General features: G+C 38.1%; 1 protein-coding gene across 5 annotated transcripts in view; it reads left to right on the top strand.

Moving 5' to 3' along the window:
- The window catches only part of USP16 (ubiquitin specific peptidase 16), a 27,420-nt gene extending 4,593 nt beyond the window's left edge, over positions 1-22,827 (top strand). For 4 of the 5 annotated variants that reach the window (XM_042954862.1, XM_042954865.1, XM_042954863.1 and 1 more), the window contains 16 exons: positions 743-921; positions 3,887-3,990; positions 4,803-4,906; positions 5,825-6,009; positions 7,041-7,136; positions 8,415-8,545; positions 8,880-8,967; positions 10,046-10,124; positions 11,895-11,986; positions 12,340-12,396; positions 13,308-13,484; positions 15,098-15,761; positions 16,860-16,954; positions 18,080-18,166; positions 22,134-22,290; positions 22,378-22,827. In XM_042954862.1, coding sequence (XP_042810796.1) covers positions 743-921; positions 3,887-3,990; positions 4,803-4,906; positions 5,825-6,009; positions 7,041-7,136; positions 8,415-8,545; positions 8,880-8,967; positions 10,046-10,124; positions 11,895-11,986; positions 12,340-12,396; positions 13,308-13,484; positions 15,098-15,761; positions 16,860-16,954; positions 18,080-18,166; positions 22,134-22,290; positions 22,378-22,502 — 2,420 coding nt within the window. In that variant the 3' untranslated portion in view covers positions 22,503-22,827. The remainder of the gene's footprint in view (positions 1-742; positions 922-3,886; positions 3,991-4,802; positions 4,907-5,824; positions 6,010-7,040; positions 7,137-8,414; positions 8,546-8,879; positions 8,968-10,045; positions 10,125-11,894; positions 11,987-12,339; positions 12,397-13,307; positions 13,485-15,097; positions 15,762-16,859; positions 16,955-18,079; positions 18,167-22,133; positions 22,291-22,377) is intronic. The other variant, XM_042954866.1, reaches the window with a different exon arrangement.

The following is a 22,827-nucleotide window of genomic DNA, read 5'->3' as shown; positions in this document are numbered from 1 at the left end:
TTTGAGGTCAGAAAGATGTGAGCTCAAATTCTGGCATAGCCACTTAGTAGTTATGTGATCTTGGGCACTAAATCTTAGTTTTCTCATCTGTCTTTGGGGATAGTAGTGTCTTACTTTTAGGGGGGGATCTGATAATTAAATGAGATAGTGTATGCAAAACATTTAGTACGGTATTAGGCTCATAGTAAGTACTTAATATCAGAACATTTTATTACTGTTATTAAGGCTGTACAGATGTTACCTCCTGTATGTAAACTTTATTAATTCTTATGTGTTTATTTATTTATCTGCTTCTGCCAGAATATAAGCTGTTCAAAGAGAAGGGCTGCGACTTGGTCTTTTTTAGGTTCCCTGGCCTTTACCACAGTGCTGGCCCTGTGATAGTTTTATTGCTGACTGAATGAAGGACCTTCTCCGTGAACCTTTTAAGATAAAGGGGATAATTAATATGATAAAAGCCTTAATTTTAAAGGAAATAGTTAAATAAATTGAAGTGATTGGAATTGGAATGGTGATGGTTGTACCTAGGAGTTCAAAAAACAAAATTTCAGATTTGTGTAAACTCTCTTTCTCACATAATCATAATATTCAAACATCAAACAGGAATTTAAGTTTTTAGATTATCTAACAGTCTGTTAATGGAGTAAATTCATTTTTAATGTTCACATGAATGGTAAGTTTTGAGATTAACTGCAGAAAGCCATATTTTACCTCACCTACTCCTTTTTATTTGTCTTAATAGAACCTACGTGCAGACACATTAGAAAAGGATTGGAACAAGGTAATTTGAAAAGGGCCTTGTTGAACGTGGAATGGAATATTTGTCAAGATTGTAAGACGGACAATAAAGTAAAAGATAAATCTGAAGAAGAAACGGAAGAAAACCCTTCAGTTTGGCTGTGTCTTAAATGTGGCCATCAGGTATGCTTAGGTTTTGATCAACATGGGTTTTGTAAAACTCTTTGAATTTATTTTCGAAGGTATTACCTAAAATCGCAGTTTGGGTGAGTAGGCTGCCAGCTGGCATAGGCCCTGTTCCCTGGAGAACAAATCTGGGGACTGATGTTTGTGTATAGGTGGTTTACTGCAGAGTGTTTCCTGGTACCACAACCTGGAGGAGAGTTAGGGAAGCAGGATTAAGCACAGAGAGAAGTTGAACTAAAGTGGAAGTGCGATGGGGCCTCACCTGATCCCATGATGAACTCTGGCCTTCAGAGAGGTTCTGAATTGAGGCAAGGGGCCAGGCTTTTGTACTTGTGCGTAGGCTAAGCATTGGATGCGGGATGTCCCTGAGAAGGGGGACTAACTTTAGGCAAGGCAACTCCATTCCACTGAGGATAATTCCTGGGGATGGACAGACTGAGCTGTGAGCTGTGAGCAGGCCACATTTGTGGCAGCTGGGGGATGGGTAACTTCATCGTGGGGGATGGAGGGTATCTAGGTAACAGAACAATTGACAGATATTGCCATGGTGCTGAAGGCACATGGGACTCTTAGTTTCTGTTAGTGGTGGCAAGTCAGGTTCATATTTTGGGCAACTGGGCTGCTAGGCATTCCTGTCATGAAGCTTTAAGATGAGGCAGAGAACTTTTGTTTTCCCTCTTCAATTGAAATTTCTATTGAGATAATTACAGATTCACATGCAGGATAAGAAATAATAGAGATATCTCTATGTAGTTTGCCCCATTTCTCCAAGTGGCAACATTTTACAAACGTCATAGATGTCTGTAGAGTTTTGTCACGTAAGTAGATTCATGGATCCACCACCACAGTCGAGATACCAAGTCGTTTGAAATCACACGGTTCTCTTTGTTGCCCTTTTTAAATCATACCCACTTCTCCACTGCCATCTCTCGCCCAGGCCCATGACAGCCACTAATGTGTTCCCTATTTCTAAAATATTGTCATTTCAAAAATTTTACGTGAATGGAATCACACAGTATACAGCAATTTTGGATTGGCTTTTTTCACTCAGCCTAATCACCTGAAGAGTCATCTAAATTGTGTGCATCAGTAGTTCTTTTTTTTATTGCTGAGTAGTGTTTCCTGGTATGGATATACCTGGTATATCACAGTTTGTTTAACTGCTCTCCTGTTGAAGGACATTTGGGCTGATCCCATTCCAGATTTGGTGATTACAAATAAAGCTGTTATGAACATTTGTGTACAAGTTTTTGTGTAAACTTAAGATTTCCTTTTTCTGGAAAAATGTCCTCAAAGCGCAATTACTAGGTCATATATTAATTGAATTTTTAGTTTTTAAGAAACTGCCAAACTTTTCCAGAGTAATGTTTTTTTATTCCTACCAGCAGTGTATGAGTGATCAACTTTCTCTTCATTCATGCTAGCATTTAGTATTGTCATGACTTTATTTTAACCATTCCAATAGGGGAATAGTGATAGCTCATGGGTCAGACAATTTGACGATATCTGAATGTTAGCAAAGAACATATTTATTGTATTTGAAAGGTTTTCACTGAAGGTCTTAAGTATATAGGTGAGAATTGTTACTTCAAATTTTCCAGGATACATTTCTTATTATATATTTTATTTTGCTATCTTTTTAATTCCTAAGGGTAAGACAGTATCACTATCAAGTGTTGACTTTTGTCCTACTCTAGTTACCTTTTGCCCTGTTAGCAGGTGATTCTCTCAAGACAGGGCATCTCATTCTTAGGATTCAGGTGATCTCAAATGGTGTTATATTTTTCAAAATTAATGTCAAATTTCAACTCATTTATTTTAGAATCGAATGTTGAGTGGGATAAATTAAATCATTAGTGTTGATATCATAGTTAAAAGATTAGAAACCATTGACGAACATTTCCCCTTCAAAGTATATTTTTCGTTATTATAGAAACAGGACCACTTCTGTAGTGCAATCCAGTGGAGTTAGTTGGTGGCCTGGTTCAGATAGATACACAGGGAAGATATATCTTAGCAGTGATTTGACCAGCAAAAAGCAGAAAATCCAGTCAAGTTCTTTTATGAATAGGCCTCTACATCTTGTAGGTGGAAATCTCCCATTTACTTGTTCAGTTAATGCTTATTAACCTCCTTCCATTTGCTACATTTTTTGGGTAACAGAAAGATTAATTCTGTTTTCTGGACTTTCAATATTTATGGTCCAGGGGAGGAAAGGATACAAACATTGGTAACTTTATTTTTTTATTTATTTTTTTTCAATATATGAAATTTATTGTCAAATTGGTTTCCATACAACACCCAGTGCTCACTTTAATGTAAAGTGGAAGATAAAGAATGCCACAAGGAATTTACACCATGTTTTGTAGGAGTTTGTTTACAGTAAGACTACAGTGTTTTCTCATCCGGGAGAATAAGCATAGGCTTCTGAGAGGAGGTGGCCTTTGAGCTAGATCCTGAAGACTGGGTGGGATTTGATACAGGAGAATATGGGAGTCAACCCTGGAAACATAGGTTGAGGTCAGATGGTATCAGGTTTGTTAATTAGGGGTTTCAAAGCAATTTGTAATTTTTGAATGGAGTGTATGAACAGAGCTTTGTTTTAGATACCAATAAACTGAAAAATATGATTGTGAGGAAAATGCTTAGGAAGCCGTTAAGTTGCTCACACCATACCTAGTGAAAGACTTCATTAGCGTGGTGTAGTTGGGACTAGAAAGGACAAGTTGGAGACGAAGAGTGCTTTGAGTGCACAGTTCCTAAATACCTTCTTCCTGAGTTGTCCTCAGTTGCCTGTTCCTATTTAAGTTTTCACAAAATTTGGACTCTGTCTAGAATCTAACACCTTATTTCCAAAATTGTAAGAATGACAGTTTCTCAGGCCACTTCCTTGTGCATTAGGGATTATGAATTCTCTTGGTGAACGACTGTGGCTTTGAGGTTTATGATTATGATTCTCTAGGGCTGTGGCAGAGATTCTCAGGAGCAGCATGCATTGAAGCACTATATGACACCAAGGTCCGAACCTCATTGTCTGGTTCTCAGTTTGGACAACTGGAGTGTATGGTAAGTTTCAACTCTTGTGCCTGTCGGTTGACTGGAAACTGTTTGAAGTATTGGAGAATGGGAGTGTTTGAAATGTCTTGGGAGCAAGAAGGTTTAAATTTTTGTAGAATTTGTTTAAATACCATCACTTATGGAAGGCTAGAGAATGTCATATTTGCGTGCCTTTTGCTTAGTATTGTACACACATAGAAATGGTTGCGTGTGGAAGACATAAATCTTTCATTCTTTTGTTTTTCTTGCTTGTGATACTATAAATGGCATGTGGTCGGTTATTATTTAAAAATTGGGACACTGAAAACAAATTTCAGATGAAGTGAGAATATAGTAAAATTTTGACAGTTAATTTGCGTGAAAATCAACGTGGGGCTGGTGTGTGTATTTCCTGTATTGTACCATCATCAAAACAAATTTTCACATCTTTAAAAACCATTTACACAGTGGTGTACATTGAACATCATCTGTCAGTTATAAGATTTGTTAATTTTGATGATGTAGATCTATATTTTGAAATCTGTGTAGAAAAAAACTTTTGACTTTAACATTGTAAATAGCCATTTCAGTAAAATATTTGGAGTTTTTTTCACCCTGTCTGTATATAGCCATGGTTCTGGCTAACCTTACTAATGGTCTCCTATTAGTAAATCTTGGACACTATGGATAGTCTTCTTCAAGAAAACACAGAATTTTTATTTTCACTTTCTTTAATAGGATAAATTGGTTGTTACACACTTTGGGTTCCAGGAATTATAATTTGTCCCCTTTTTTGGTTGACACTTTGTCACTTTTCTTCTCTGTGATCTTTTGGGACACAGGTGTTACCTATGTGATGATGAGGTCCAGTATTGTAGTTCAAACAGATTGGGTCAGGTGGTTGATTATGTTAGAAAACAAGCTGGAGTTACAACTCCAAAATCAGGTAAAATTATTTATTTCTCAATATACTCTGTAATGTTGACTTGTATATCTTACCTGTCTTATGAATGTATTTAGATTAATTTACCATACTACTTGGCGTTACATAAACCTCAATAATATTAATTGTGGTTGATTTCAAACTATGAAACTATTTTTGGTTAAGAATGTAAAACAGTGGGAATAGAGATAAGTATGTGTCAGAAGGAAATCTGAGGAACAACCTAGTCAGATGTGATGAAGAGTCTGTGATGAGTCTGGAGTAAGTAACAAACAGTGATGCCCTGTCAGGGTCTCGAGGTACACCTGCCTCATACTGAATGTATTTTGTTACATTTGGATGATATACAAGTGAAGTGCTTGTAACTCCTTCAAAAGGCCAGATATTTCACAGATTTTCTTCATACATAGTTAAATTGGGTTGGCATACATCATCTGCTGCTTTAAGCTTGTTTTGATTTTCACAGTCACAGAAGTATCTTTGGCACAACCAGAATTGTTTGTTCCTAACTTCAGTATTTGTTTTTGACCCATGGAATTTCATTTAAAAATTTATTTCGTGTCTGCATTCTTCACTTGATTGTTTCATACTCTAATTTCATAAAGTAGGATGTGCTTGCTCATTTGCAAAAAGCTTCTGTGTAGTAAGAAAGGAAAGATTTGTGCCAGACATAAACTGTTCGGTTTTATTTGTCAAACTGTTGCTTACATCACTTCTGAATTTTTTTTTTATTGATTTTTCTCTTTTGATGGTAATTTACTTATATTTGTTAGAAAACATTTAAAATGAAACAGCTGGTGAATAATGATGTTGGGTAAAATTCACGAATTCTAGTACTCTGTCCCAAGTATTACTTTGCATTTGGTATAGTTGTACTGCACATTTTGCCAAATCCTTTTTCTTCCTTTTTTTTTTTTAAAGCAGCAAAAGATGGTAACATTGAACTTGAAAATAAAAAATTAGAAAAGGAGAGTAAAAATGAACAAGAGCGAGAAAAAAAGGAAAACTTGGCTAAAGAAAATCCTTCCACGAATTCTGCTTCCCAAATAACTGTGAAAGGACTCAGTAATTTGGGAAATACATGTTTCTTCAATGCAGTTATGCAGGTGCCAATGTTAATTTTTCCCCTATTAAGAAATTTTTTCCCCTCATAATATAGGATGTTTTTGCATGCTTGTTACTTAACAGTATTTTTTTCCCCCAAGTAATTTATTTCTGGGTTTTTAAAGAACACTTAAGGAAAGGTTGACTTCGCGTGACAATAAAACACTGTGCTAAGTATTGGGGTGCGTTAGAGGCCATGCTGGTCTTGAATTCTGCCTTCATAGAACTTGCACTTGGGTGGGGGAAACACAGGATAACCTAGTACAAAAACAAATACTTGGTAGGGTAACTACTTCATGTTGGGTAGTAGGTAGTGCCCTTTTGTTTTTTTTTTTTTTTTTTTTTTTTAACGTTTATTTATTTTTGAGACAGAGAGAGACAGAGCATGAACGGGGGAGGGGCAGAGAGAGAGGGAGACACAGAATCGGAAGCAGGCTCCAGGCTCTGAGCCATCAGCCCAGAGCCCGATGCGGGGCTCGAACTCACGGACCGTGAGATCGTGACCTGAGCCGAAGTCGGACGCTCAACCGACTGAGCCACCCAGGCGCCCCGGTAGTGCCCTTTTGAAGTGATGAGTAAACTCTAAACTGAAGTACTTATGAGCCAAATAAAGTAGGGAGAGTAGCATGCCATTACTTTTTGTTTCCTGAGATAGATATAATAAAGGCTGCAGTGTTGATAGTGATTTTCTGTTTCGATAGAATGGACACTTAAGAAATACTTGAATTATTTAGGGGCGCCTGGGTGGCTCAGTCACTTGAGCGTCTGACTTCGGCTCAGGTCATGATCTCACAGCTCTTTGAGTTAGAGCCCCACATCAGGCTCTGTGCTGACGGCTCGGAGCCTGGAGCCTGCTTCGGATTCTGTGTCTGCCTGTCTCTCTGCCCCTAACCCACTTGCATTCTGTCTCTGTCTCTCTCAGAAATAAACAAACATTAAGAAATACTTGAATTATTTAAATACTTGAATGATGAAATAAATATTTGATTTGCCTTTAAATAATTTTCCTTTTCTTTTCCATTCTACATTTCAGAATTTGTCACAAACACCAGTGCTGAGAGAACTACTAAAAGAAGTAAAAATGTCTGGAACAATTGTAAAAATTGAACCACCTGATTTGGCACTAACTGTACGTACTTTAAGTTTTTTTTTTTTGTTTTTTTGTTTTTTTTTTTTTTAAGTTTATTGATTTATTTTTGAGAGAGCTTGCAGGCACGTGCAGGGGAGGAGCAGACAGAGAGAGAGAGAGAATCCCAAGCAGGCTCAGCCCTGCCAGGGCTGAGCTCAATGTTGGGCTGGATCTCATGAGCTGGGAGATCTTGACCTGAGCTGAAATCAGGTGTCAGACGCTTAACCAACTGAGCCACCCAGGCGCCCCAGGATTTTCTTTTACAGTCAGTAATTTTCCTCTCTGAATATACACATTCTAAATTACTATCATTATTACTTCTTAATGTTTATGTATTTTTGAGAGAGAGCATGAGCAGGGCAGGGGCAGAGTGAGAGGGAGACAGAGAGTCCGAAGCAGGGTCCGTGCTGTCGGTGCAAAGCCCAATGTGGGGCTCGAACTCATGAACTGTGAGATCACGACCTGAGCTGAAGTTGGACACTAAACCAACTGAGCCATCCAGGCATCCTGCCATTCTAAGCTATTTTAAAGAATTGATGCTCATTTTCACCTTTTTTGTTTGTTTTGTTTGCTTTTGTTTTAGGCTACTGAGTTAAACATTTTCAGGCTAATAGATTTAGCTTTTAGATTTATTTGCTATGTGTATGTCATATTCTACTGTGCTCTAGCGTTCAGTGTCCTTCTTGGGAAAGTTGTTGATATGCGTGAAGCCCTAGGCATACGTTATTTTTTTTTAACAACTTTTAAGGTGACTTAAATGCTGTGTAGCCAAATGAATTTTACCCTATCAATTTTTTTTAAAGTTTATTTATTTTGAGACAGAGATAACGCGAGTGGGGGAGGGACAGAGAGAGAAAGAGAGGGAGAGAGAGAGAATCCCAAGTAGGCTCCACATTGTCAGCATGGAGGCCGATGCTGGGCTCAAGCTCATGAACCGTGAGATCATGACCTGAGTCGAAACTAAGAATCTGACAATTAACCAACTGAGGTGCCTAGGTGTCTCCTACCCTTTTTTAATTATTCATATTTTGCTCTGGCTCTTTCAGTTCTTAGGTGGTAAGCTCCTGATACTCTAAAACTAAAATAGTAGAACTGAATTCTTCATCAATAGTCAGTGACCAGGAACTTTCTCTGTTGTTCCTGATGTACATTTTGAATTTTGAAATGGGACAGTTTTGTCAGGAACACTGGCAAATGCAGGCAATACTAGCTACATTTTGGTAAAATAAATGTTTCCAAAATTTGACTGAAGAAAGCAATTTTTATTCCCATATTCAGGAACCCTTAGAAATAAACCTTGAGCCTCCAGGCCCTCTTACTTTAGCCATGAGCCAGTTTCTGAATGAGATGCAAGAGACCAAAAAAGGAATCGTGACACCTAAAGAACTCTTTTCTCAGGTCTGTAAAAAGTGAGTATCTGCCTTGATTCTGTTTTCAGTGCCTCAGTAAGATGCTGAGAATTAATATGAAAAACTTAGTAGCGTTAGAAGTCAACCCAGTAAATGTATTATAGTGTGGTTTATTTCTTTTGGATTAAAAAATATGAACTTTATGTGAGAATTAAATCTGCCAAGGATGTTGGTGAACTAAAGGGATATTTTGAGAAACTGGAACACTCTGAGATTTTGGATACAATCTTAAGATTTTTGTAAAAATAGTTTCATATTTTAATAGACTCATCATTGCTTTTTTTTCTTTCTTTTTTCTGTTTTGTTTTCTTTCTTTATCTTTTATTTTCTGTAGAGCAGTACGGTTTAAAGGCTATCAGCAGCAAGACAGCCAGGAGCTGCTTCGCTATTTATTGGATGGAATGAGAGCAGAAGAACAACAAGTTAGCATATTTCGACCCGTATATTTTATGATCCCATCTTCGTTAACTTGTCTGTCATTTGAGGTCTTAAGGATTGTTAAAGCAATGAAAACTAGTTACTGAGGCCATCGTATTTAACATTTTTTTTCTATACCAGTGTTTTCAACCAGTATGTTTTATCACTAGAATGAATGAAGAGAATTAGAAACGATTCTCCTTTTCATGATGCTCTGTTTTCCTTGCTGGTTAGAGCATTATTGTTCCTTGGGAGTTCTATCGTACTAGCCTACACCAGAGAGCTCCAAAGCGTTGGAAAATGTTTCTCCCAAAACAGTGCCCAGTTGCAGCGCATTCCTACTCTTATTCTGAGTGTGATTTAACACAGCTTTTTGAATCTAGGAAGTGCGTTCACTTTTAAGAGTCAGGGAGCATAGTTACATTTAGAAATTTCTGCAGATTGCCAGGATATAAAGTAAAGTATTTGGGGATGTTGAGTATAACTAATGAATGTAATAATAAGACTAGTGATAACAAGTGATAACTAATGATAATATTTAGTTTGCTCTTATATTATGTCGAGCACTGTTCTCAGAATCCTATGTGCATTTCCATACTTGGTCCTCACAACCTTTCTGTGAGGTAGATGCTGTTAATCATTTTCTCACTCCATAGATTGTGAAACTGGGATGTAGAAAAAGTGCATTACCTGGTTGAGGGTCACCCAGTAATGATGGTGCTTGGCTTTGAGGACCAGAGTCCCCTGTAGCTCTCATTTAAACAGTCTGCTTCTAGGACATGATATTTCAGTGGTCTTTCCAAAGGAGGTGGGCATGTGCTGAAAAGCTTTGGTTTGAATAGATTAAAATCTTGAAGTAAGACAGTGCCTTTGTTCAGGGGTTAGTGCTTGTTTTATAATTCTTTTTAGCTCCTTGAATTAATTTTGAAAATGTGATTTTAGAAATACTATTTTTTATTCATTAAAGTTTGGGGAGCTAATTCTTGATCACTTTCTTGACTTGATTACATATTTTCTAAGGAAAACAAACTATAAACCTTTAAAAATTTAATAGTATATATATATCCATTTTATTACTTTTAGAGAGTGAGTAAAGGAATTCTTAAAGCATTTGGTAATTCTACTGAAAAATTGGATGAAGAACTAAAAAATAAAGTTAAAGGTAATGTCTGACTTTTTGAACTAAAACACTGTAGTTGAATTCTTCTGTATCTTAGGACAAGATATTGGCACGTGTATTTCAAATTCACAGTTATTAACATAAATTTTTCTTTATCACCATTGATTTAAAAAAAATATTCAGAATTCCAGGGGTGAATATTTTGGAAAAATTTAACTTTTGGTGTATTTTTATGCACTATTGTAGTGAAATTTTTAAAGGTAGAGCTAAGATGACATCACAGTTTTATATTTCAAAAGCTGAAACAGTTGACCCTTGAACAATGCAGAGGTTAGGGGTACCAGTCCTTTCCCTAGCCATTCCCACACAGTCAAAAATCTACTTATATAACTTTTGACTCTAAAAACTTAACTACTAATAGCTTACTGTTGACTGGAAGCCTTACTGATAAACAGTTAAGTAACACATATTTTATGGGATATATATGTTATGTACTGTGTTCTTATAATAAAGGAAAGAATGTTATTAAAATCATAAGGAAGTTAAAATACATTTTCAGTACTGTACTATATTTATTGAAAAGAATCGCACGTGGACCCGCACAGTTCAAACCCGTGTTGTTCGAAGGTCAACTGTATTTCTAATGAGCAGTGATATGTGAATTAGACTTGTCTGTGAGTTGTCAGTAGCTGGCTTATTAATTGTGCAACCAACTTCATTATTACTGTTTTGTGTGGCATTTAAAGGTTTAGGACAGATCAGTCCAATAGAACTTTTGTGATAATGGAACTCTTCCATATTTATGCTGTCTGATACAGTAGCCACTGGCCACATGTGGCCATTTAACCCTTGAAATGTGACTGGGGTGACTGAGGAGCTAAATTTTTATTTTTATTTAATATTAATTTAAATTTAATATTCACAAGGTCTAGTGGCTACCATATTGTAAAGCACAGTTGTCTGTTTTTTTAAGTAGACTCCATGCCCAATGTGGGCCTTGAACTCTCACGACCCTGAGATCAAGAGTTGGATGCTCAACCAACTAATCCAGCCAGCACCCTTGTAAATCACAGTTTAGAATCAACACATAGCACCCGTTTGCCTCCTTGGTGTCTTTTAGGGCCAGGCCAGTGACAGAGAGAATCCTGCCCTGTTGGCACTATCTGTCATCAAGTGTGTTTCTGTACAAATGGGTACACCTGTCATTTGAATAAGGGTGATGCATTTCTTGTGTTTAGAAAATTGGGTGACCAGGTAGTAAAATTGTCACCTTACACTAACTTACCAAGATTATTTCTGGGAACATAGAAAAATCAAAAGAAAGATTTTGTCTGAAACATTTTCTCATGGTTTTTTTTTGTGTTTTGTTTTGATTTTAAATGGAGTTCAGTCTTAGAGTTCATAAAACAAGTTACATGCGTTTTCTCCTATGTTTGCTGCTGAATATTAGAATGGTAGAGCTAGAAGTGGTCTTGAATACCGTGTAGCTGAGCCCCATCTGTTCATGTCACTAGTGGGGATATTGATAGATAGAAAGTCTCACTGACTTGCATGGTTTATTTTGCACTGACTAGATCTAGGGTGAGAACTTTTTCTTTTTACAAGACACGATTGTGTTACATTGTGTTTATGCTCAAAATTGGAATATATCCTGCTGATGATAGCATAAAAATAAAAATTATAGTAATTATGAACGGAAAAAGCCTGTGGGATCAGAACTAAAAATAAAATTTTAAAGTTAGGTAAGTAAATAGTTTTAACTTATTCAGTTAATTATATAAGGGTAATTGATAAATGTTTTTCCCTTTATAGATTATGAAAAGAAAAAATCCGTACCAAGTTTTGTGGACCGCATCTTTGGTGGTGAACTAACTAGTACAATCATGTGTGATGAGTGCAGAACTGTAAGTTGCTGTGGTGTGGACTGGATCCACACATTAAGATTAATGCAGTGTAGTTTGTGAGTTGTGTCCTTCAAAAACAGAAGTATCTAGTTTTATAAGCTGTTCTTGGTTCAGCTGCCCAAATAGGCATAGTTCTGTCCTGGGACTATGAACCCGCCCCTTAGATCTGAAAGGAGTTAGTTTAACATTTTAATTTATTTCCCCTAACCCTAAGTTTTCAATGCTGTATAATTTTTCATTTTCTTAAGTCTTTATTTTAAAATGTCCCCCTCCCCCCATGATCTTACTATATAATGTCTAAAGTGAATCTTTTTCTTCTTTTTACTTTTTTTTTTTTTTTTGGGTTGGTTAAGGTCTCTTTGGTTCATGAATCTTTCCTTGATTTGTCTCTACCAGTTTTAGATGATCAGGTAAGACTTACTCAACTTACTTTATTTAAGTAGATTTTTTTTCCCCCCTGTGTTAGCTTTTATAACGGAAGCCTCATCAATTTTTTTCCAAGTTTGTACATTAGCCCTTGTAGGAATTTTTAAACATATATTTAAGATAGAAGAATTTTAAAGATTTGAATAAAAATTAGGGTAAATATCTTTTTTTTAAAGAGGATAGTTGGTGTGTCTAGAATTCTTTATAGATAATTAACTTGATTGGTATACATATAGGGAAGTGTTTTCTTCATATTAAAAGTTACTATTTCTTTTCATTATTTAAGAATAAACACAAATCCTTTAAAGTCTTCAGTTCATACATGTTAATAAGAGTATGTCAATTTTCAGCCGTATCAATTTGGTTCCTATCAAGTAGTAGTTGGAGGAAAGAAAACACGCTATGAATATTGGATAAATCATTATTCAAATTAATATGAATGAGGGGTCCCTTTAATCACTGTTACTTAGTGATTAAAGTCTTACCAAACTTACTTTATTTTCTCTTTTTCTAAAACTCTTTAACGTGGAAAGGAGAAAGATAAAAAGGGCTGCCTTAGTGGGACAAGTACATCACTGATAAACACGAAGTGCATTTAGAAACAGACACAGTTACAGTGTGATAGAGCATGTACCTAATAACATTCATTATATTCCTTTCTAGTTAACTTGCATGTAAAGTTGTCTTTTGTACTGTTTTGTTTGGTTGCTTGTTTTCTCAGTATGTGAGGATTGCTTTCTAGTAATTGAGATGAATGAATTTTGTCTTGGATGTATTTTCAAACATTGTGGAAAGTAAACGTAGTGTAAAATAGGAGTAGAAAAATATTTAGGTAACATGAAATCTTTTCACCAAATAGTAGTTGTAAAATTTTATTTTTGGCCCATATTTTAAGAGTGGTAAGAAAAGTATAAATGATAAAAATTTGAAAAAGACGATGGAGGATGAAGATAAAGACAGCGAGGAAGAGAAAGATAATGACAGTTACATGAAAGAGAGGAATGACATTCCCTCAGGAACAAGTAAGCACTTACAGAAAAAAGCAAAGAAGCAAGCCAAAAAGCAAGCCAAGGTGGGTAACTGGGAAGAAAACTATGCTTTTCTAATTTTGTATCTGCTACTGTTACGTTTGAAGTCTGAGTGACTGAAAGAAAAGGTTGTGCTTTTTTGTTTTTTATCTTGCATTACTTGTGAGAACTTTTAAGAATTTTAGTTCATCTTAAACAGTTTTTTGAGTTCTTAAAATTTAAAAATTTAAAAATCTATAAAGATGTACAGTGAGAGGCCCCCACCAAGCCTGTCCTCTTACGATGTTGATGACCACTTAGTTTCATACGTGTCCTTCCACAGTTTTTTGGGAAATAGGATTAAATACAAATACGTAGTCTTGGTTTTTCCTCCTTTAAAAAATTATACGCACTGTTCTGGACCTTGTGTTTTGTTTGTTTCTACTTAATTAGACTCGTGGAGATTTTTCTGCATCAGGACACAGAGAGTCAGTTGTTTTAAACAGCTGTATGCTATTCTGTTTTATAGATGTAACCATAGTTCATTTAACTGTTCTCTGTTGATTTAGTTTGTAGTCTTTTGTTAGGTAATAACCTGTGCTCTGCAGGGAATAATCCTATACACCTGTCATCTGTAGAGCACATTTTGAGAAGAGGGATTGCATTTGTAATCCTCCACAAAGGTTGTACCAATTTATATTCCCACCAGCAGCATACGAGACTTGCTGTTTCTCTTCATCCTCAACAGCAGTTATGTTCTATGACTTCTCCCAGTCTGATGGAAAATACTATCTCAGTGCAGTTTTATTTTCCATTTCGTTTAACATAAGTGAAGTATGTTTTTATGTTTGAGTCATTTGTGTTCCCTTTCCTTTGCAGTATTGTCTTCTGTCCGTTCTCCATTTTTCTTTCATGGTTTAACTGTTTTTAGCCAAAACACATTGGAAAATGTGTCCTGCGTATTGTCCTTCAGCCGTCTGGAATTACAGATTAGCCTCACAGGGACTGTCATTTTACCTAGAGTCTTCAGGCATTCCAGTGACAAGAGTGTGCTGAAATGCCTTCCCCTTCTATGTGGAAATAGGCTGCAAATGGGAAATAAAATGCTTCTAGGAAGGAAGTCCTTTGTCGTCCTCTGTACATGAGGCTTCCTTGCTTCCTCCCTAATTTTGGGGTATTTGTTTCCTGGAATGTTCTCCTCCATCTTGCCCAAAGCAGTCCTGTACTTGTGCATCCTTGAATTTTCAGTTTGCTTTTTCTTCCCTCAGTGAACCTTTGACCCAATAATCATAACTCGCACGGGTATACCCCTTCCTGTTGTGTGTATAGTCAGACTCCCTGCTTGGTTCCATACTAGTCTGCTTGGGTGTACCAGTTACCGTCTCATCCACTGATCTGTCTAGATCACTTCTCTTAGAGCACAGACCATGCCTTGCACAGTTTTATTTGCCCTGTGTAATAGTATTTTGATGATTGGTGATGGTTTATTCCTGCTTTAAAGAACTTTCTTCACAATTTCTTTGGTCCCTGATAGTAAAGGAACTTTTAGGATCAGAATGCTGGGAATGAACTCTTCCTTATAAACTTATTTTGGATTGGTAAGCAAGAAAACCTGATGTGGTACATGCATACTCTTTCTCTTCCTATTTTTAAAAAACGTTTTATGCTTTTTGCACAGAACCAACGAAGGCAACAAAAAATTCAAGGAAAAGTTCTTCATTTAAATGATATCTGTACCATTGACCATCCTGAAGATAATGAATGTGAGGTTGAAATGTCACTTCAGGGAGAAGTGGATGTTAAATCCAACCATATCTCAGAAGAGGAAATCACACATAAAGAATATTGCGTTAATCAGAAAGATTTGAATGGCCCAGAAAAAATGATAGAAAACAAAACTGACAATCAAAAATCCACAGAGGAAGTAGATATGAGAAATGTCAACATGGATAATGATTTGGAGGGTCTGGCCTCTTCTCCCACTGAATGTCCTAGGAATTTAAGTGGTGCCTATCTGACAGAAGGGAACAGTGGAGAAGTGGACATTTCCAGTGGTTTCAAAAACCTTAACTTGAATGCTGCTCTTCGACCTGATGAAATAAATATAGAGATTCTGAATGAGAGTCATTCTCCTGGGACCAAGGTGTATGAAGTTGTAAACGAAGATCCAGAAACTGCTTTCTGTACTCTTGCAAACAGGGAAGCTTTCCATACTGATGAATGTTCAATCCAACATTGTTTATATCAGTTCACCCGAAATGAGAAACTTCGAGATGCAAATAAACTGCTTTGTGAAGTATGCACCCGGAGACAGTATAGTGGACCAAAGGCAAACGTAAAAGGTATTTGGAGTCTCTCACTGAAAGTGAAATTCATGTTCAGGGGCCCGTTTTGCACCGCATAGGTAGAGTACTGCTATTGTAGTTGTATCAGGATTTGGACGGCATCTGGAAGTTCCTTCTCCTGTGTAAATATTTTGGTAGAAGGATAGACAAACAGATTGAAGTGGCTGGTGCTGTGTGGCAGCCTGACAGCAGATAGAGCGGAACAGTTCCCTCTCCAACACCTCTTTCTGTGGCCAAATTATCCCCCTGGGATTTATCACAACAGGGTCCTTACCCTTACAGATAGTGGCTACTTCTTTGCATCCTCAGTTTCCTGTCAGCATTTGTGATGGCCCTCATCTCCTTTGTATCCAGGAAGCTTCACTTCATCAGTGTACTCATGAGATATGCCCAGTGCCAGGTACTGGGAGGACAGCGCTTTCTTCTAACCTCCCTCAAATATACAACAGAAAAATACTGACAATTCCCTTTCTCCCCAACAGCCCCCCCCCACCTTTTTTTGAGCTTGAGTAAGTGGGGTAAGGCGGGATTGTGGATTCCTAAGGATTCTTCCTAGAGTTGTTGAAACATTTTAAAGGTCTAGTTTTTTATTTATTTGAATGTCAATACAAATAGTAAATTGTGTTGATTTTATAGCAGTTCTGTTCGCCTTAGAGCAGACATCGACAAACTGTTGTCCACAGGCCGAGTTTGGTCTGCCATCTGTTTTTGTATGGGGTCTCGACATGTTTTTATTGATGAGCATTTGAAAGTGATCCGATGGTAGTACTAAGTATGAGCCCCAATTAAATGGTATCTGCCCAAAAATGATTTCATTTTTTTCCCTCAGTAGACTGTAGTCGTACTCATTTGTTACTGTATTTAGAATTACATCAGTGAAAAGTTGTGGGAATTTGTGGAAATTTTTACTGATACCTACAGCATATACTTAATTTTGCCTCTTGGTCCACAAAGCCCAAAATATTTATTATCTGGCCCTTTCCAGAAAGTTTAAAGATGATTGCTTGAGATGTTTGAAATGATTTTACAGTAAATGTGAATGCTTTAGAAATCTAAAACCATTTCCACACTGCTAAAATTTCTTTTTTTCTTTAGGTGAAAGGAAACATGTTTATACCAATGCCAAAAAGCAGATGCTAATCTCTGTTGCTCCTCCTGTTCTCACTCTCCATTTAAAGAGATTTCAGCAGGTACCCTTTGGTTACCTCAAATTTGTTTTAAATATTTAATGCTTTATTTGTTACTGTCTCACTATATTCCTGTGTTTCTTTGGTTTTCTGTTATTTCTTAATTCTAACTTTCAAAAAGTAGAGAAGAAATATATACGGGTGTGACAAAAGCTTAGATGAAGATACCTGTCAAGGTGGAGGAGAAACTTAGGCACAATCCTTCCTCGATTTTACTAGAATTCATGTTGCTCTTTTTAGTAAAATTAGTATCTCACTCTATCCTTAATTTCAGGTTAAAAAAAAAAAGTCCAGTTTACTAGCTGTATTTCACAGTTAAGAAATTAGTGCTATTTTTCTGTTGTGTGTGTGGTACGTTATTTGTACTGACCCTTGATAAAAAAGACATCGATACCTTGGATTTTCATCATTTTGGTGACCCTGTTTTTTTCTGGAAGACTTTTACTGTAAGCAGTACAAGTTTTAAACTCAGTTCCAAATTTCCAAAGAACCTTAAGAATGTATTCCCTCCTGTGGTTGTTATATGGTTTGATTAATTGGGTGGGTGTCTCTGAAATAAGCACTAAGCTTGGGTAGGGAGGGAGGCTCGAGAGGATGTGTTGTACAGGAAAGTATTTTCCAGTTGTTGAGTTTTAAGCACTTAAAACCTCTGGTCTAATGTGGCTTTTCTGGATGGCTAAAGCAGAAACACTGAGAATTTTCTCATGGGAGTAGATTTTTTTTTTCTTAAGTTTATTTATTTACTTAGAGAGCATGCATGCATGCTTGGGAGGAGCAGAGAGAGAGGGAATCCCAAGCAAGTTCTGCACTGACAGTGCAGAGCCTGAGGCGGGGCTCGAACCCACAAACCACGAGATCATGACCTGAATTGAAATCAAGAGTTGGATGCTTAACCGACTGAGCCCGTGTGCCCTGGGAGCAGCTTTCTTAATCTGTTGGGGTGTGGGGTGTGTGTTTGGTGTGCACTTCGCAAAAATCATTTAGTGGTCAGAAAGAAAAGAGTCTCCTGAGAAGACTGAGCTAGGGTTTGATGTTGGTGTTCTTTTGTGCATTGGGTGGGACTACAGTTTACTTAATGTGTACAACTTTTCTAGGAAAATAACTCAATCTGTTGTCTCTCTTTTTTAGGCTGGTTTTAACCTACGCAAAGTTAACAAACACATAAAATTTCCAGAAATCTTAGATTTGGCTCCTTTTTGTACCCTTAAATGTAAGGTAGGTGAAAGTGGTCTTTTTGGGAAAATCCTTTAAAGGGAAATCATAGCTTATTTACCAGATACTCCCAACAGTAACTCACTGAAGTATGAGGTTGATAAGAATGAATAGAGTGGGTCTTTGATCTTTGTACCATTACAATTTCAAGATCTGTGATGAATCATTTGGAACATTAGGTTGTTAATTTCAGTTGATTTTTTGAATCTCTATTAATTGTGGCAGACATTGTCTTGGGAGCTGAGGACACAAAACTAAAGATCAGCAGATACATTAAGTAATTTCAGTTAAAAGAAATTTTTTTTTAATGTTTATTTGTTTTTTGATAGCGAGCAGGGAAGAGGGAGAGAGAGGGAGACACAGGATCCAAAGCAGGCTCCAGTTTCTGAGCTGTCAGCACAGAGCCCAATGTGAGGCTCGAACCACAAACTGCAAGATCATGACCTAAGCCGAAGTCAGAGGCTTAACTGACTGAGCCACCCAGGCGCCCCAAGTAATTTCAGTTTAATATGGTTGAGTGTTATAGACACAGAGCGGGGGTGGTATGCACTTAACCCAGTATGTTGGTGGTTCAGGAAATGCTCTGTGAAGTAGACCACACCTTAACCACTCTTTACAGGAGTAAGAGTTAGTGTGATGGGTCAAGAGGAAGTTCAGTTTTCCCGGCAGAGGGACCAGCCAGAGCAAAGACAAGTAAAATGACATGGTGGGGGCTAGGGACTAGCAGTAGAAGCAGTTGTAGAGCTTCTGGTACAAAGCTAGAGAATGTTGGGAGGTGAAGCCAGAGCAGTGAGATGCAATGAGGTTTGGAAGATTATCATGGTGAGCAACTTGGGCTTTATTAGGTATGCAGTGGGGTGCCACTGAAGAGTTTAAAGCAGTGGGGCGACAGCCGGATCTGTGTTATTATACGAGTTACTTGCTGAAGCATGGACGTTGGATTTTAGGCAGGAGCTCTCTAGTTTGGAGGCTGTTGAATTAATTTAGTCAATAGATGGTGAGAGCTTAATTTAGGATAGGAGAGGGCAAGCTTGAGAGAATATTTCATGGGGTAAAATTATCCAGACTCATGACTTATACAGGCTCTGGAAGCTGAGGAAGAGGCCTTGAAATGGATGGTAAGGGTAGCGCAAAAAAGAGTTGAGCATGATTCCTGAGGCCTGGCTTGAGTGACGAGGCATCTGGTAGATGGGAGTACCATTCATTGAGGTAGGAACAGGTTGGGAGGTAGAGAAAGGATAATGAATTTGGTTTTAGATACACTGAATTTCAGGTATTTTTGAAATACTCAGGGGGACACATTTAGATGTGCATGTCTGAGGCTCAGGGCAGAGAGGTCAGGTCTGGAGATAAAGATTTGGAAATCAGTACATAGGTGATGGTTAAAACTATGAGGCTAGGATCCCCTGTGTAGAGCATGGAGAAAGAGAAGAGATGGTTAATGACAACTCTGGTGAGCATAGGGGTGTAAGAGGCCTATGTACAAGAGGAGGACACCACCAACGATCTTGACAGATCTCCGTGTTGAAGAATTTGGACAATTGGAGAAGCTGTATGTTTATATTCGGATTTCAAATGCTTCAGTATAAACAGTAATTTGTGTGCAGAATTTGAAATGATAGAAATTCTCCTATCCTCCCTCCCAACTTAAAATTTTAAAATTCTCCAAGAAAGGTATTTCAGAGCTGGTGGGCAGAGTGAATTGTAATTGTTTTTATATTATCACCATGGTGCAGGGCCACGTTTGCCAGTAAGCAGAAATACCTTTGGTTGGATTAGTTTGAACACAAGGGTATTAGGAATCCGTTGTTTGCCTACATTGCCCTGCGCTCAAGCTTAAGGGAGAAGACTGGGTGACCTCAAGTGTCAGCATATCAGAGAAAAAGACCTAGAAAGTATTTGTGGATTAGAAGGTATAGAGGTCATGGTAAAATTTTTAAGAAGTATTGGTGACTTCAGTGGATTGAGCAATGAATGACAATATTGGAAATAAAGCATATAGGTATGTTTGAGGCATTGTTGAAAAGGAAAAGTGGTAGATCAATTTTTTTTTTTTTTTTTTTTTTTTTTTTTTTTTAAGTCTGGGAAACTTAGGTGGGTTTGCAGAGCAAGAGGAAAATCTAGAAGTTAAAGATACAGAAAAGAGAGAGATTTGACTGAGCAAGACCCTGGAGGAAGCCAGAAGGGCGGGGATGAGGACATTAAGTTGGACTGTTGTTTCCGAACAAAAGGGACAGGATACTTCATCTTCCTGAGAATGGGCAACTTACGGTTGGGTAGGTTTTATCTGTTTTCCTGAAGTGGGAGGTGAGGTCAGCTACAGAGAATAATAAAGGTGATAAGGAGAGGCTCTAGGAGTGGTTAAAGTCTGGGCCCGTTGCTGTGAAGGATAGCTGTGGAACTAAGGAGCTAACTAAGGAACAGGTTCCAAGATTACACAGTCACATGGGGGACCCTCATGAGTCCTCAGTGAGTTTATCAGTCTGCAGGGATATGTAATTTTGCTTTCTGGCAACACCAAACAGCAGCTGTTTGGGTGTGTGGTTGGGAAGGCTCATCGTAGGATTCAGAAAGGAGTTTTAATTAAAAAAAAATTTTTTTTTAATGTTTACTTATTATTGAGAGACAGAGACAGAGCAGAAACACAGGAGGGGCAGAGAGAGAGGGAGACACAGGATCAGAAACAGGCTCCAGGCTCTGAGCTGTCAGCACAGAGCCTGATGTGGGGCTCGAAGTCACGGACCGTGAGATCACGACCTGAGCCAAAGTAGAGGCTCGACCAGCTGAGCCACACAGCCGCCCCTGGAGTTTTAGGATCAGTGTGTTGGCAAGGCTGGTGGTGGGTGTTAAGAGAGATTATTTGTAAGACTGATACACATGGTTCAAGTTCTCCAGCTTTAATATGCTTGTCCTTTGGGCATCAGTAGGTCTTGGGTGGGGGTCTAAGATTCTGCATTTCTAATAAGCCCTCAGGTAAATGCTGACACTGCCGTTCTGTTGCCATCTTGAGCAGTGAAGACACAGACTTGATAGGGGAATGAGGCCAAGAGAGGCTTCCTCGGCCAGGAGAAAGTGAGGACTCCAGGATCCAGTTAGGTTAGAGAGAGGGGAGATCGGTGAGAGGAGAACTGGAAGAGTGGAAGCCTTGTGAACGGAGACTAGAAAAGTGGGAAGACTTGAAGTCGAACAGTTCTGGGCCGAATCAATTGCAGAATATAGGCCTGGCACTTAAAGTGGGATGGCAGGAGAAATCCTGAGCAGCTCACTGAAGGACACTGAAGTCCCTAAGGAAGCAGACAGGACTTGGAGTGAAGGATGAAGTTCTTCTGTGAAGAGGGGGCCACAGATTAAAGAGACGACAGTATTATTGACGGATAATGATGCCCATTCAGGGGGACTTGTTACAAGAGAACCTAAGTGGAATAGTTGTCTGAAAGCAGCCCCAGCTCAGAGAATGCCTGTCCTTGTCACCAACCATGTAGCATATGGGGTCTTAAAATAAGCAGCCTCCACCATCTAGCTAGCGGAAGTGAACCCTTGAGGAGCCAAATCTCTGAGGAACATTTGTAAACATAAGGGGTGGTTTGGGCCCGACTTAAACGCGATCCTCTTGCTGTTAAAGGCTTACAGTCTCGGCAGGAACTGGAACGATAGAGCTGTTAAGGTATTTCGCAATTATCAGAGCCCAGGACTCCTATGGAAACTGGCAAGTTCAGTTACTGAAGTATCTGGGCCGGGAAGCTGCAATTGAGGCAAGTGGCCTCTGGTTTGTGATTCTGGCAGACCGCAACGGTGACTTTCTAATAAAAACCTAAGTGTGACACTACTCTGTAGGGGGAAAATAGTAGTCAAGGTCAGACTCATGAATGATTTTACATTCTCAAAGGTTAGAAAGCCTTCGCTTAAATTACCTTGCCCATGGCATCTATAAACGGGACTAGAACTAACTTCTGAATTCTCATTTTGAAAGAATGTCGCGGAAGAAAACACAAGGGTACTTTATTCCTTATACGGAGTCGTTGAACACAGTGGCACCATGAGGTCAGGGCATTATACTGCCTATGCAAAGGCAAGAGCTGCCAACAGTCACCTCTCTAATCTTGTTCTCCACGGTGATATTCCACAAGGTAGGAGGGCGTGGGAAATTCTGGCATTCAGAGGATTATGGCCAAACCAAAAAATAACGGAACTTCCCATTTGTTTTCTCCTGACAGATTTTGAAATGCAGTCAACCAAAGGGCAGTGGTTTCACATCAGTGACACGCACGTGCAAGCTGTGCCGACAACTAAAGTCCTGAACTCACAGGCGTACCTCCTATTTTATGAGAGAGTACTGTAATCGTTTCTAAAAGTGCTTTCTCCACAAACAAGTTTATAGCTTTTAAAGTGGCTCTAATTAATAATAAGCGAAGACTGACTGTAAAATCATGTTTAATAAAGAAGCGAAGGCTCTAAGGTCATGTTCACTTAAATACATGCCAGAAGAAATGTTTATTAAAATATTGAAGGGAAAATACCTAAAAATTTGCAGTGGTTTTGTATTGTCATAGTGGTTTTTATTCTTGCTTCCAGTTTCTGGAAAGGATTTTGAACCCCAGTCCTCTGTGCTTAAATATGTCTGGTTGATGGGTTGTAACACATCAATAAATCGACTTACCCCCAAA

This window comes from Panthera leo, chromosome C2 (assembly GCF_018350215.1).
Source record: "Panthera leo isolate Ple1 chromosome C2, P.leo_Ple1_pat1.1, whole genome shotgun sequence".
Classification (NCBI taxonomy): Eukaryota; Metazoa; Chordata; class Mammalia; order Carnivora; family Felidae; genus Panthera; species Panthera leo.
This window is presented reverse-complemented; position numbering and strand designations above follow the sequence as displayed.